The 14872-nt window shown below is 44.0% G+C and overlaps 1 protein-coding gene across 1 annotated transcript in view; it reads left to right on the top strand.

The window, feature by feature from the left end:
- Positions 1–1477: 1477 nt before the first annotated feature.
- Positions 1478–14872, top strand: part of LOC140463278 (inorganic pyrophosphatase-like) — a 39907-nt gene continuing 26512 nt past the window's right edge. Inside the window, exons 1-4 of the mRNA XM_072557035.1 lie at positions 1478–1495; positions 1581–1676; positions 10129–10182; positions 13358–13477. Of these exons, the coding sequence (XP_072413136.1) occupies positions 1478–1495; positions 1581–1676; positions 10129–10182; positions 13358–13477 (288 nt within the window). The remainder of the gene's footprint in view (positions 1496–1580; positions 1677–10128; positions 10183–13357; positions 13478–14872) is intronic.

Below are 14872 nucleotides of genomic sequence, written 5' to 3'. Positions count from 1 at the left end.
GAGGGTGAGGTAGAGAGGGGGGGGAGGGTGAGGTAGAGAGGGGGGGGGAGGGTGAGGTAGAGAGGGGGGGGAGGGGGTGAGGGGGAGGGTGAGGTAGAGAGGGGGGGAGGGTGAGGGGAGGGTGAGGTAGAGAGAGGGAGGAGGGTGAGGGGAGGGTGAGGTAGAGAGAGGGAGGAGGGTGAGGGGAGGGTGAGGTAGAGAGGGGGGGAGGGTGAGGGGAGGGTGAGGTAGAGAGGGGGGGGAGGGGAGGGTGAGGTAGAGAGGGGGGGAGGGGAGGGTGAGGTAGAGAGGGGGGAGGGGAGGGTGAGGTAGAGAGGGGGGAGGGAGGGTGAGGTAGAGAGGGGGGGAGGGGAGGGTGAGGTAGAGAGGGGGGGGAGGGGAGGGTGAGGTAGAGAGGGGGGGAGGGGAGGGTGAGGTAGAGAGGGGGGGAGGGGAGGGTGAGGTAGAGAGGGGGGGAGGGAGGGTGAGGTAGAGAGGGGGGAGGGGGAGGGTGAGGTAGAGAGGGGGGGGAGGGTGAGGTAGAGAGGGGGGGGAGGGTGAGGTAGAGAGGGGGGGGAGGTGAGGTAGAGGGGGGGGAGGGTGAGGTAGAGAGGGGGGGGTGGGTGAGGTAGAGAGGGGGGGGAGGGTGAGGTAGAGAGGGGGGAGGGGAGGTTGAGGGGGGGTGAGGTGTGGGGGGTTGTGGAGGGGGGGGTGGGTGGGGAGGGGGGAGGTTGAGGGGGGGGTGGGTGTGGTGGGGGGGTGGGTGGGGTGGGTGGGGAGGGTGAGGTGGGTGGGTGGGGTGGGTGGTGGGGGGGGGTGGGTGAGGGGTGGGGGGTGTTGGTGGGTGGGTTGGGGGGGGAGGGTGTGGGGGTGGGTGGGTGGGGGTGGGTGGGTGTGGGTGGGTGGGTGGTTGGGGTGGGGTGGTGTGGGGGTGGGTGGGTGGGGTGGTTGTGGGGGTGGGGTGGGGTGGTTGGTGGGGGTGTGGGGGGTGGTGGGTGGGTGGGTGGGGTGGGTGTGGGGTGGGTGGGGTGGGTGTGGGGTGGGTGGTGTGTGGGTGGGTGGGTGGGTGGGTTGGGGTGGGTGGGGTGGGGGTGGGTTGTGGTGGGGTGGTGGGTTGGGTGGTTGGTTGGTTGAGGTGGGTGGGGGGTGGGGGTGGGTGGAGGTGAGGTGGGGGGGTGGGTGGGTGGGGGTGTGGTAGGGAGGGTGGGTGGGGTGGGTGGGTGGGGTGGGTGGTGAGGTGGGGGTGGGTGTGGGTGAGGTGGTGGAGGTGAGGTAGGGCGGGAGGGTGGGTGGAGGTGAGGTGAGGGGAGGTGGGTGGAGGTGAGGTGAGGGAGGGAGGGTGGAGGTGAGGTGAGGGGAGGTGGGTGGAGGTGAGGTATCAGGATTTCAGACGTTGACTGGGATATTTGAGGGTTTGCAGTTGCTCTCTCAGGAGGCCTAGGTTGGGGAAGGGGTTGAGTGGGATATTTGGTGGCTTGGAAGTTGTCTGAGGTTTTGGATGGCTGACAAGATATGGGTGGGGTATTTGGGATTGAGTATATGCATCTGAGGTAATGGGGCATTTCAGGTGTGGAGATATCTAATGAACTGACTACTTCCAGTGCCTTTCTGACCCTTGTGTTTCTGTTCAAGGCAATGCCCAGGGTCAGTTCCTGTCTCCATTCCATGATATCCCACTGTATGCAGCAGATACTGAGGTAATTATGTGCGGTGCTGTCTTTCCTGCTCTCTGCATCAATTAATGTGCTTTAGTTGATTAACTACACAGTCCCGGGCCTTATGATCGGAAGTTTGAGTTGACCATATAACAGTATCCATTGATTGCTTTGTGCCTCTCACCCGGATCCTGACTATTGACTATCATTCAATTATAATTGAATGCCACCTGTGGGGGTGGCACGGTGGCTCTGTGGTTAGCACAGCACTAGGGTCCCAGGTTCGATTCCAGCCACTGTCTATGTGGAGTTTGCACATTCTCTGTGTCCTCCGGGTGTTCCGGTTTCCTTCCACTGTCCAAAGATGTGTAGATCAGGTGATTGGTCATGCTACATTGACCGTAGTGTTAGGTGCATTAGTCAGAGGGAAATGGGACTGGGTGGGTTACTCTTCGGAGAGTCAGTAAGGACTTGTTGGGCCGAAGGGCCTGTTTCCACACTGTAGGTAATCTAATCTATAATCTGCCTATGGATTGGTTTTGCAAAGCATTCCTTTACAATAGCCCATGTTATGTATTTGCCAGAACTTTGGTCGTTTGTGTTTTGTACATGATGTGAGCTGAGTCTCAAATGTAAACTCCTGTTGAAATCACAACCCATAATAGATTGTTGTGGTTATTTTTCCACATAGTTAAGATGTATGCTATTGGATGTCCCGTTGTCCTCTTTCCTTTGCTAAAATAACTGAAATGGTCTTTGCTGCAATCACAATCTATGGCTATAACATCCACTGTCTCCCAATCCAGCCTCTGTCTTTACCTTATTAAGACATTCCCCTCATTTAGACTTTAAATCAATGTTTCTATCTATCCTATCCCATCCATTCATAAATTTAGCATTTGTATAATTTCTCTGAACGTAAAAAGCTCTGATTTCGAATCTGTCTTCATTTTACTCTTCTGCTTAGCATTGTGCTGTATCTTTATCAGGTTAACATTCTGCATATAATATGAGATCTAAACTGCACACCGTACTCCAACTATGTGGATTTGCCATTACATCTTGACTCTTACATTCCACACCTATTCTCATAAAACTCAAGATTTCATGAATGTTTTTATAGTTTAATCACTTGAGGTGGGTTTTTTTTAATGTCTGACACTCCCAAACCCCTCCTAGCTCTTGTTCTATAAGGTACTTTTTAAAATCAATCTGCTCTCTCATGTCTTTGAAACTACCTTATTTGCTACATCGATACAGGCAACTTAGAATCATAGAATGCCTACAGTGCAAAAGGATCCAATTTGATCCAATTACGCCCACACTGATCCTCTGAAGAGCATCCTACTCAGATCCAGCACCCTACGGTATACCATAACCCCACATCTATCCTAGCTAATTCACCTAGCCTACACATCCCTGAATGCTACAGGACAATTTCAGCATAGCCAATCCATCTAACCTGCAGATCTTTGGACTGTGGGAGGTAACTGGAGCACTCAGAGGAAACCCACACAGACACGGGGCAAACTTCACACAGTCATCCAATGCTGGAATTGAACCTGGGTCCCAGGTGCTGTGAGGCAGTAATGCTTGGGAGAAAGTGAGGACTGCACTTGCTAGTGGTCTGAGCCAAAACGTGTGGTGCTGGAAAAGCACAGCTGGTCAGGCAGCATCCAAGGAGCAGGAGAGTTGACGCGTCAACCATAAGGTCTTCATCAGCAATGTGGGCTCAACCTTGGTACTACCGGATGTGTTTTGGTAAGAACAACAAGGAGGTCACCGATTCCTTGGGAATTAAGTTTTGTAAAAAGGATAAAGGAGCAAAGGAAATTTGAAATAGCAAAATACCTGGCCAAGGTAAGCGATTCTATCTTTATGGATAAGACAAGTCTTGAAATAGTTTTAATAAATCTTCTGATTCATTATTCTATTCCAATTGCTAATATAATAGAGTCCCTGTTATCTGGATCCTAGAAATTGGGAATCCCCCTTTCTCACCTCGGATATTGATTGCATGAGAATTCCAGGTGCTTGAGATCCAGATAAGGGGGAATTTACTGAGCAGATGAATAAAGCTGTATCAATGTGATTCTTTTTTTTTAAGAACAATAATACTGAAAAGTAGAAGTTAGGTTAAGGGCACAGTGCATCATACAAAAAGGATTATAGAAACATTGGAAAAGACAAAAAAATTTAAAATTTTTAAATTTTAAACTGGGAGGAATGGTTGTGATTATCTGTTACCGGAGGACTTCAAAATTATATTTGGGTTTGATAGACTAGACATGATGATAATGTACTTAAAATCATTATTTTAAAAAAAACCTCATGTTCCAACTTTCTCTTTAATCTATTTTGTTACCCTTCTAATTTTATACCCTTTCATCTGTACAAAATATACCATGTTTCTGTGAATGAGCCCACTGTCCTCTGTTCAGCACCTGCACTCACTTTCACTCAAAACTGGTGAAATTGAGGGTCAAAGTCAAAATCCATTTGTTTGCAGTTAAGGAAATGGCAAGTACAAGGGACCTTACGTATGGTAGTTACCAATAAATCTAAAGCGGATTTGAGGAGAAACCTCAATATTCCAAGTGGTTAGAATGTGGTACTTGCTACCACAAGGAGTGGTTGAGATAAATAGCATTGATATATTTAAAGGGAAACTAGCTAAACATATGGAAGAGAACAGAATATAATTACTGATGTTAGGGTAAGGGTTGTGGGTTGCTCATTTGCAATTTAAACAGTACCTGGGCTGTGCTTTTGCACTGTAATTTCTGTGGAATCTCTTGCCTTACCCAATGGTGCTGAAACCTTCCATCTCGCATTTACTGACATTCAACAATTTATCCATACATATCTGCAGCTTCTGTAATCTTCAACTATTGACTATTATGATAGTGTTTCTTTCAACTTCATATCCAAAATATTCAGTGAACAGAAGTGCCCTCCAAACAGTTTCTGTGGGGAGTCACTGTCTACTTTAAATAACTGAATGAATTCCTAAACCACTCTGTTCCTGCATTCTAACCAGTTTATAGTCTGTATTGACATCTGTCCTGTAATTTCATACTCAGTTATTTTCACTTGATCTTTAATTAAATATCACAAAATGATCGATTCTTTTGAGAATGGCCGATTCTATCTCCCACTGCATGTGTCTCCACCCCCAAAGCCTTGCACCATTATCCACTTTCGATACGAGTACAATTGAGGAATAAAAGACAAGCTGCAGTTAATAGGTGTTCAAAATCAAGTAGGGTCTGGACTATACTGTCAGAGAGTGATGGAGGCAGATTCAGTAAGCATTCATTGGATCAATGTCTGGGGAAAGATTTCCAGGGCCATAGGGAAAAGATAGCTGGTGCAGATCTGAGTGCAGGAGGATATGCCAGGAGCAGCACCAGATTTATGTATGAAAATGAAGTGCCAATGTTTGAAGCTGCAGCACAGGACCATATACATGTCACTCTCACTATTCAACATGTGTCAGATAGCTAAATAATCTCAACAATCCCATATGCTTTTCTCCTAACTTGAAAAGGAAAAGGCAATCAGCAACGAAAGAATGAGCTTACACAATGGCAGTCAACACCAGCTGAAGAGGATTGCAAATGCGTCAGCCTCACTCATTGCACTGATACACTGTGCTCCTCCTTTGTTGAGGACAGCAATACCCTCCTCCTGTTTAATTGTCCGTTACCATTTACAAATGGATATAGCAGCTCAAATCTAATCTGTTAGTTGCCTCTTAGAGGATTTGATTACAAAAGTGAGGATGTCATATTTTGTAAAGTACTGGTCATACTGCGGCTGCTATATTGTATTCAATTCTAGGGATTGGACTGTAGGAGGTCTGGCAAGGCCACAGTAGGTGCAGAAGCATTTTAATAAAACATGATCAGGAATGAGGAAATTAATGCTGTAGAAGATCTGAAAGAGCTGGAGTTATCCTTGAAGCAGAGATTAAGAAAATGTTTGATGGAAATGTTCAGGACTATTTATGATTTTGCTGTTTCTAAAGGCAGAAGATCGATAACCTGAAGCCACAGACGGTGTTTGGCAAGAGAAAATTAGTGTCAAGGAAGCACATTGTTTTATGCTGTGAGTAATTGTGACCTAGAATGCACACCCTGAAAAAATAATGAAGCAGATTAATTGAATTGTCTTGGGGGGGAAAAAAAACTGAAGAAAATATTTACAGGGTTATAGGAAATGAGAAGGGTAGTGCAACTAATTGGATAGCCCTCCCAGTGGTTAGCAGAAGTTTAATGGCTTGATCCTGTGCTGAATCATTCTATTAACCTTAGATTTATCTGTCAGGCCCTGGTGCATTATTCTCCTTTAATTTAACACATGTCTTTTATTTCTTGTAGCTCACATTTTGCTTTCTAATAAATTCAGTGTTTATCTCCTATCCAGTATCCTTTCCGTTTTATAGACTGATGCCAAGGCCTATCAACCATCTCCATAAATTCCTAGTTAATCTCTGATTAATTCACCAAATTCCTGACCATCATTTCTCAGATCTGTGTTTACACCCTGCAAGCAGCTTTTCATTCCAGCTACAGTACCAAAGAAGCTCTCCTCTGAGTCACAAATGCTATCCCTTCTGACTGTGGAAGTGGTATTTTCTCTGTCGTCGTCACTGCTTTCCTCCCTTATCCTTTGCATTGTAACTCAGTTTGTGATATTTGAATGCAACATGTTCTATGCCCTCCTGTTTCCCTTTAACCTCTAGCTCCATGTAAACTCCAACCAGATTCACAGACCTGACCTTGTGGACTCTCCTAACTTCACACAGAGGCAAAACGTTTTTAGTTTAAAAGGTATGATGTGTCATCGCAGGCTAGGGGGGCCAAAGGGTCCTGTGCTGTACTATTCTTTATTTGCTGTAAGTCAAAATCAGATAGGACCACCTCTGATCACTTTAGCACCACCTTAATCTCTCTCCCAACCCTACTTCCTTATGTGTCTGACATTAGGATTTGGGGAGAGGAGCAGATCTCAGTTGTAACCATAAGTTGAAAATTTCAATGCTTAGCCTTTTCTTTTTTTTTATTCTCTGGTGTCTTGCTTCTTCTCAGATTCTTCCAAACTGCAGTTGTAGAGAGAGGCTGAATAGACTGGGGCTTTTTTCCATGGAGTGCTGGAGGCTGAGGGGTGATCTCATAAACGTTTATAAAATCATGAGGGGCACGGATAGGTGAATAGCCTAACTAGAGGGCATAGGTTTAAGGTGAGAGGAAAAAGATTTTAAAAAAGACCTGAGGAGTAGCATTTTCACACAGAGGTTGGTGCGTGTATGGAAGGAGCCATCAGAGGAAGTGGTGGAGACGGGTACAGTTCCAAAGGCACTGTAACGAATGGGTGTACGAATGGACTTTAGAGGGATATGGGCCAAATGCTGGCAAATGGGACTAGATTGGGATGTTAAGGGTGAGTTGGACTGAAGGGTCTTTCCATGCTGTATGACTTTACCTAACAGTGTCAGTCCAAGTTCAGCACTTTGGGATGGATTCGCTCATGTAAAGCCTGCAACTTCATTGGTCTCAGGAGTGGACCTTGGTACGAGATTGACAGGGCTTAATTGTTCTGTAAAGTGACCCAAAGGTACATCAGGTTCTTTGTTTAAATCATGGGGTAACAGACCATCCTCATATTATTTTCCATCTTCTGTGCATCTCAATAGTTCATGTTCTTGTGACATCCTCAGATTGCTTTCTTTTTCAGCACATTTCCTGATCACTTTCATAACTCACTTGAGTCCCATGTCTGGCTTTTAAACCTAATTTCAGCAGTCTCGTTCTCTCTGTTCATCTGTTAACACTTCTTGATGCTCAGTTTCAATAATTATCCAGTCAAATTAGTCTAGCATCTTATCAGACCTATTAAACTGTAGTGATCCTCTATTCTACTTCCACGCATTGTTTAGCTTTTACAGTTCAGCATGCAGCTTGACTAGCAGCAGTTCATTAAAAACCGTATGATAGTTCTTGGAGTGTGGCTATTCTAATTATCTATCCAGTTGCTCTGCCACTGCTGCAGTGTGTCATTTGACCATGGCCAGCCATCATCACCTGTGAAAAATCTGTTTCTAGATACAAAGCTTACAGCACTGCCCTCATCCTTTATCTGTTCAAATTAGTAAAATATATATTCTAAGTAACTTGTTGGTTTTGAACAATAGTGTCTGTTTCACTAACTATCAACGGAAGGTGTAATTCTGTCCACTACCATTACTATGCCTCCCCATCAGTAATTTATTCTGTTATTGTGTCCATTCTAACCCTTCGTCCCCATCATTGATTTCTTCATTATTTAGATTTTGTTTGAGCAGATCTATTCCTCAACTTTAACTGATTTATTAAACTCCTGGTTAGGAAATACACTTCTTACTCTGATCTCTGTCAAACATTAAAATGTTGGAAAGTTGGAAGAAAAAAAATCTCAATGATGCAAACACTTGAATGAATCTGCAGTGGAGGAGACCAGGCAGTAGTTTCTGCCCTGGAGTGGAATACTTGAGAGAATTCTTGAGTTCTCACGGCTGCTGATCGACTTGTACTGGTTCTTTAAACTGATTCTTTATTTTTAATTGGTCAGTATATTATACATGAAGCTGAGAAATTTACATGTAAGTTTCTGTAGGGCTTTTGGTATGACTTCCTAAAGTCTAATTACTGAATCTCTAGATTATTACAAGGTAGGGAAAAGACTGAACATTATTGTGGTCTATGCAGTAGACAGCAGCTATGTTCATGGCAATTATTGTATACTGCGTGTTGATCTATTCTTAGCTGCACCTCCCTAGATATTACAGTCAGTAGAATTCATTAGTACACTTGTCAAACTTAGTTGGCAGTGTTCAGGAACTAAATGTCAATGCACATACAGAAAGCAAGCTACCTATTAGTTGTATAATAGGGTACTGTATCCCATACCCTTGAATGTGTGCCTTGATACATCTCTTTGTACAATAAAAACAGTATAAGTTATTGTTTTCAAGTTCCACTCCAGAAACTTGAATGTATAATCCAGACTGACATGCTGCAAGTACAGTAGAGCAGGAGTCGGTTTTGTCTAAAATACCATCGTTTAGATTAAGCATTAATCCAAGCTCCTATCTGTGCTCTCGATGTAAACAATTGGGTGACACAATTTTGAAGAGAAGGGGAGTTCTCCCTTTTGTGTTGGTCAATATTTATTCCTTAACATCACAAAAACAGATTATATGTTTACTCTATAAATGTAGCTCTTATATTAAAGATTAGAAAATTTGAAAAGAATATTGAATAAAAGAACAGCACAATATTCGGTCTGTCAAGCCTTCAGTTTATCAAAGCAGCATGAACAAAACTGCTGGCTGAGCTATACTAGTAACTTTTTAACTATATTCATTGATGTGCTGTCTTAGGAATGGATAAAGAGGATACACCAAAGTGATGAACTCCAGCACCAGTGCTTGCCAATGCTACCTTGTGTTATGACCTGTCGCTGGGCAAATTGCCTCAGTTCCAGATGAGTATCCCAAATTGGTAGATCTTCTTTATTCAACAGCTGCTTGGTTAGTCACAACGAAGTTAATTTAAGAATCCCTTCCCTTGCATCAAGACAATGACTAAATTAATTTGTTTTAAAAATAATTCTTGAATTATTGAATTCACAAAAGAGTTTATTAGCGATTGGAAAAAGTAATGTAATGACCTTTCAATGTAGGTATGAGAGCTGAGTCCAAAAAGAAAGCTAAAAAACATGTATGGTTCCACAAAGAGTAGATGTTGGGACATTGTGGCACGATGTTGGATGATCCCAGTAGCAATGATGCTGATAGGCGAGTAGTTGAATTTAATGTGCTTAGTCTCTGGGTCATCTGAAAGACCTTTGTACCATTTCCTTTAAACTGTGGCTTGTTTGCTCTCTGTCTTTTCACAAGGAGACACTGACTTACTTTTTACCTATAGAGCAGGGATGACTAAAGGTTTTCTCACTCACTCACTAACACACAGCCCAAGGCTGAAACTGACTTTTAACCTGTGTTTTTAAGTATTTAAGGGGAAAGCAGACCTGTCTCACCCAGACTGTTCACTTTTCTCCCAACACTTTCACAGTCTGGGGTAACTTGGGATTGTAGTTCGGTTTATTCCTTTTGATGCTCTTTTTGAAACTTTCTGGTCAGTTGTCAGATTGACATTCCAGGGTCCCTCTCTAAACTGAGGATAATCTACACAGCCCTTCTAGACAGCTATTGAATTATGTTGCTCAGAATTTACATTCTTAGTCATTTCAGACTGTAGAGCCTCTTTATGAAAATCATGTAATTAAACATTCACTATGTCTGTATGTCATCTGGGCTCATGACTTGTTTCATAGAATCCCTTCAGTGTGAAAGCAGACCATTCATTACCCGTGTAGGCACGGGCAGAATGTGCACATTCCACCCAGTCACCCAAGGCTGTGTCGTGACACATGTGAATTTTTCTTGCAGGATGTGTTTAACATGGTTGTGGAAGTTCCTCGCTGGACCAACGCAAAGATGGAGGTAATTTTTATTAAATGCCTAGACTGTCTTATGCACTAAAATTTATTAAACAAGAGTTTTTTTTCCAAAATTTAGTGACTTATTTACACTGCTGAAAGAAATTGATTTTATTAGCCATTAGCTATTCTGTTTTTTGGTTAGTCTAATGTTAATCTTTTAGAACATAGAACATAGAACAATACAGCACAGAACAGGCCCTTCGGCCCACGATGTTGTGCCGAACTTCTATCCTAGGTTAAGCACCCATCCATGTACCTATCCAAATGCCGCTTAAAGGTCGCCAATGACTCTGACTCTGACTCTACCACTCCCACGGGCAGCGCATTCCATGCCCCCACCACTCTCTGGGTAAAGAACCCACCCCTGACATCTCCCCTATACCTTCCACCCTTCACCTTAAATTTATGTCCCCTTGTAACACTCTGTTGTACCCGGGGAAAAAGTTTCTGACTGTCTACTCTATCTATTCCTCTGATCATCTTATAAACCTCTATCAAGTCACCCCTCATCCTTCGCCGTTCCAACGAGAAAAGGCCGAGAACTCTCAACCTATCCTCGTACGACCTACTCTCCATTCCAGGCAACATCCTGGTAAATCTTCTCTGCACCCTCTCCAAAGCTTCCACATCTTTCCTAAAGTGAGGCGACCAGAACTGCACACAATACTCCAACTGTGGCCTAACCAAAGTCCTGTACAGCTGCAACATCACTTCACGACTCTTGAATTCAATCCCTCTGCTAATGAACGATAATACTCCATAGGCCTTCTTACAAACTCTATCCACCTGAGTGGCAACCTTCAAAGATCTATGTACATAGACCCCAAGATCCCTCTGTTCCTCCACCTGACTAAGAACCCTACCATTAACCCTGTATTCCGCATTCTTATTTGTTCTTCCAAAATGGACAACCTCACACTTGACAGGGTTGAACTCCATCCGCCACTCCTCAGCCCAGCTCTGCATCATATCTAAGTCCCTCTGCAGCCGACAACAGCCCTCCTCACTGTCCACAACTCCACCTATCTTTGTATCATCTGCAAATTTACTGACCCACCCTTCGACTCCCTCATCCAAGTCATTAATAAAAATTACAAACAGCAGAGGACCCAGAACTGAACCCTGCAGAACTCCACTTGTAACTGGGCTCCAGGCTGAATATTTACCATCTACCACCACACTCTGCCTTCGACCGGTTAGCCAGTTTTCTATCCAATTGGCCAAATTTCCCTCTATCCCATGCCTCCTGACTTTCCGCATAAGCCTACCATGGGGAACCTTATCAAATGCCTTACTAAAATCCATGTACACTACATCCACTGCTCTACCCTCCTCAACATGCTTGGTCACCTCCTCGAAGAATTCAATAAGACTTGTAAGGCAAGACCTACCCTTCACAAATCCGTGCTGGCTGTCCCTAATCAAGCAGTGTCTTTCCAGATACTCGTAAATCCTATCCCTCAGTACCCTTTCCATTACTTTGCCTACCACAGAAGTAAGACTAACTGGCCTGTAATTCCCGGGGTTATCCCTATTCCCTTTTTTGAACAGGGGCACAACATTCGCTACTCTCCAGTCCCCTGGTACCACCCCCGTTGCCAGTGAAGACGAGAAGATCATTGCCAACGGTACTGCAATTTCCTCTCTTGCTTCCCACATAATCCTAGGATATATCCCGTCAGGCCCGGGGGACTTGTCTATCCTCAAGTTGTTCAAAATGTCCAACACATCTTCCTTCCTAACAGGTATCTCTTCTAGCTTAACAGTCCGTTTCACACTCTCCTCTTCAACAATACGGTCCCTCTCGTTCGTAAATACTGAAGAGAAGTACTTGTTCAAGACCCCTCCTATATCTTCCGACTCAATACACAGTCTCCCACTACTGTCCTTGATCGGACCTACCCTCGTTCTCGTCATTCTCAGGTTTCTCACATACGCATAGAATGCCTTGGGGTTATCCTTGATCCTATCCACCAAGGATTTTTCATGCCCTCTCTTAGCTCTCCTAATCCCTTTCTTCAGGTCCCTTCTGGCTATCCTGTATCCCTCCACTGCTCTGTCTGAACCCTGTTTCCTCAACCTTATGTAAGCCTCCTTCTTCCTCTTTACTAGACATTCAACCTCCCTCGTCAACCAAGGCTCCCTCACACGACCATTTCTTTCCTGCCTGATAGGTACATACATATCAAGGACACGTCGTATCTGCTCCTTGAAAAAGTTCCACATTTCCACCACATCCTTCCCTGACAGCCTATGCTCCCAATGTATGCTCCTCAAATCCTGTCTTACAGCATCATAATTTCCCTTCCCCCAATTGTAAAATCTTCCTTGTTGTGCGCACCTATCTCTCTCCATAACCAAGGTGAAAGTCACAAAATTGTGGTCACCATCACCAAAATGTTCAACCACTAACAAGCCCATCACTTGTCCCGGTTCATTAGTGAGTACCAAATCCAATATGGCCTCCCCTCTGGTTGGACATTCTACATACTGCGTTAGAAAAGCTTTCTGGACACACTGCACAAACACCTTTTGAGCTGTGGAAGACCATATTCTTCATCGGAGATGTTGGTAAAAGTTTAGTGGTTACATAGATGACTGTTAAGGCCACTTTGTGCTGACTCCCAATGTTAACACCTGTGACTGCAGTCAGCATGTCAAATACAGTCATTAAATCAGAAATCATAGTTTCCCCTTAAGTAGCTGTTTACACAACCTCTCCTACCTTCGTGTTCTCCAGTTTTTATTCCTCTTGCCCTATCTTGGTGTGCTGTCTTCATTCTGCTTTGAGGCCCCTTCACCACTGATATGCAGGCTTTGTTTTAGGTCAATCCCATGGCTACAGCTGCCCAGTTCCCCTCTCAGTAAACTGTTTCTTCTGGTCCTATTGCTGACTTTCACTGATTCCCATCCTTTGGGCCAGGCCTCTATGCACCTGAATTATTTCCCTCAACAATTCAGTGCTGACCCTACTGCTGGCTTTAACCCTGGGAGGAACTGGGCAGGTTCTAAGAGTTGAACCATTACATCTGGCAGATCCTAAGATGACCAGGATTCATGCAAAATGTTGGCTGCATTTGATGCTTGTACAGTAAAATGAAGAGCCAAGGTAGGCACAGAGATGGTTATGCAATTTCACCAGAAAATTTAACTGAGTAATGTTTTTATGTTTTCAGATTGCAACAAAAGAGCCATTGAACCCAATCAAGCAGGATGTTAAGAAAGGGAAAATGCGATTTGTGGTGAATGTTTTTCCTCATAAGGGATATATTTGGAACTATGGGGCCCTTCCACAGGTGAGCGGAGAAGGTGTTTATAGGCATGGTAACAATTTATTGATTCTCGTGATACATAATGAAAACAATGGCTGCCTTTCATCTCTTAGAAACCACAACTCCAGAGCTAGGCACCTTAAGCAGAGCCTGTGATACTGTAAGTTACCCTGTTAGCTTGAAGCAATTGAGTGGGTTTGTGTTTTGGGACAACTCAGTATAAAACACACTCATTGAATATGAGAGCAATTTGGTATATTGAGCTGACTGGTCATTTTAAAAAGCTACATCAGTCAAGACTGGATGTTATAACAATAACAAGATGATGAAAGGCTCTGTATCTGAATGTATGTAGCATTTATTACAAAGGAAATGAATTAATTGATAGTACACATTGAAGTAAATAAGTATGGTCTGATGGTCATTACAGTGAAATGGCTTCAGGATAAGGATTGTGTGTGGAATATTGAAAAGACGATGACGTCGAAGAAAAGTACCAATCCAGGTAAAGGTGGAGAGGTAGTACTGTTAATCAAGGATGGCATAATGACCTCGATTCGGAAGATCGGAATAGAGTTATAGAGTCCAACAATATGGCGACAGGCCATTTAGCTCAAACTGGTCCATAACAACCAAAATGTCCATCCACGTGAACCCCATGTCTCTGTACTTGGCCCATATCCTTCTAAACCTTTCCTATTTACGTTTTTGTCCAAACACCTTTTAAATTCCTCAACCACTTCCACTGGCAGCTCATTCCATATGCTTACCACCTTCTATGTAAAAAAAAAGTTGCCCCTCAAGTTCCCATTTATTCTTTCCCCTCTAACCTTAAACTGATGCCCTCTAGTCCTCCTCAATTCCCCAACCTTGGAAAAATGAATTGAATGGAAAATGTCCTTATTTCTAGTTCTGTGGGATTGCCCTTCTATTCCTCTATCTCAGTCAACTGCTTAAATGGCTTGGGGCAGCACAGTGGCTCAGTGGTTAGCACTGCTGCCTCACAGCACCAGAGACCTGGATTCGATTCCAGCCTCAGGCGACTGTCTGTTTGGAGTTTGCACATTCTCCCCGTGTCTGCGTGGGTTTCTTCTGGGTGCTCTGATTTCCTCCCACAGTCCAAAGATGTGCAGGTTAGGTGAATTGGCCATGCTAAATTGCCCATAGTGTTAGGTGCATTAGTCAGAGGGAAATGGGTCTGGGTGGGTTACTCTTCGGAGGGTCAGTGTGGACTGATTGGGCCAAAGGACCTGTTTCCACACTGTAGGAAATCTAATCTAATCTATATTTACCCTCTCCATGCTTCTTATAATCTTATAAACTTCTATAAGATCCCTCTTCAGTCTTCTGCATTCTAAAGAAGACATTTCTAGCTTGTCCAGCCTCTCCCTGTAACTCAGACCTGTGAGTCCTGGCAAC

Source organism: Chiloscyllium punctatum, chromosome 38 (assembly GCF_047496795.1).
Source record: "Chiloscyllium punctatum isolate Juve2018m chromosome 38, sChiPun1.3, whole genome shotgun sequence".
Lineage (NCBI taxonomy): Eukaryota > Metazoa > Chordata > Chondrichthyes > Orectolobiformes > Hemiscylliidae > Chiloscyllium > Chiloscyllium punctatum.
This window is presented reverse-complemented; position numbering and strand designations above follow the sequence as displayed.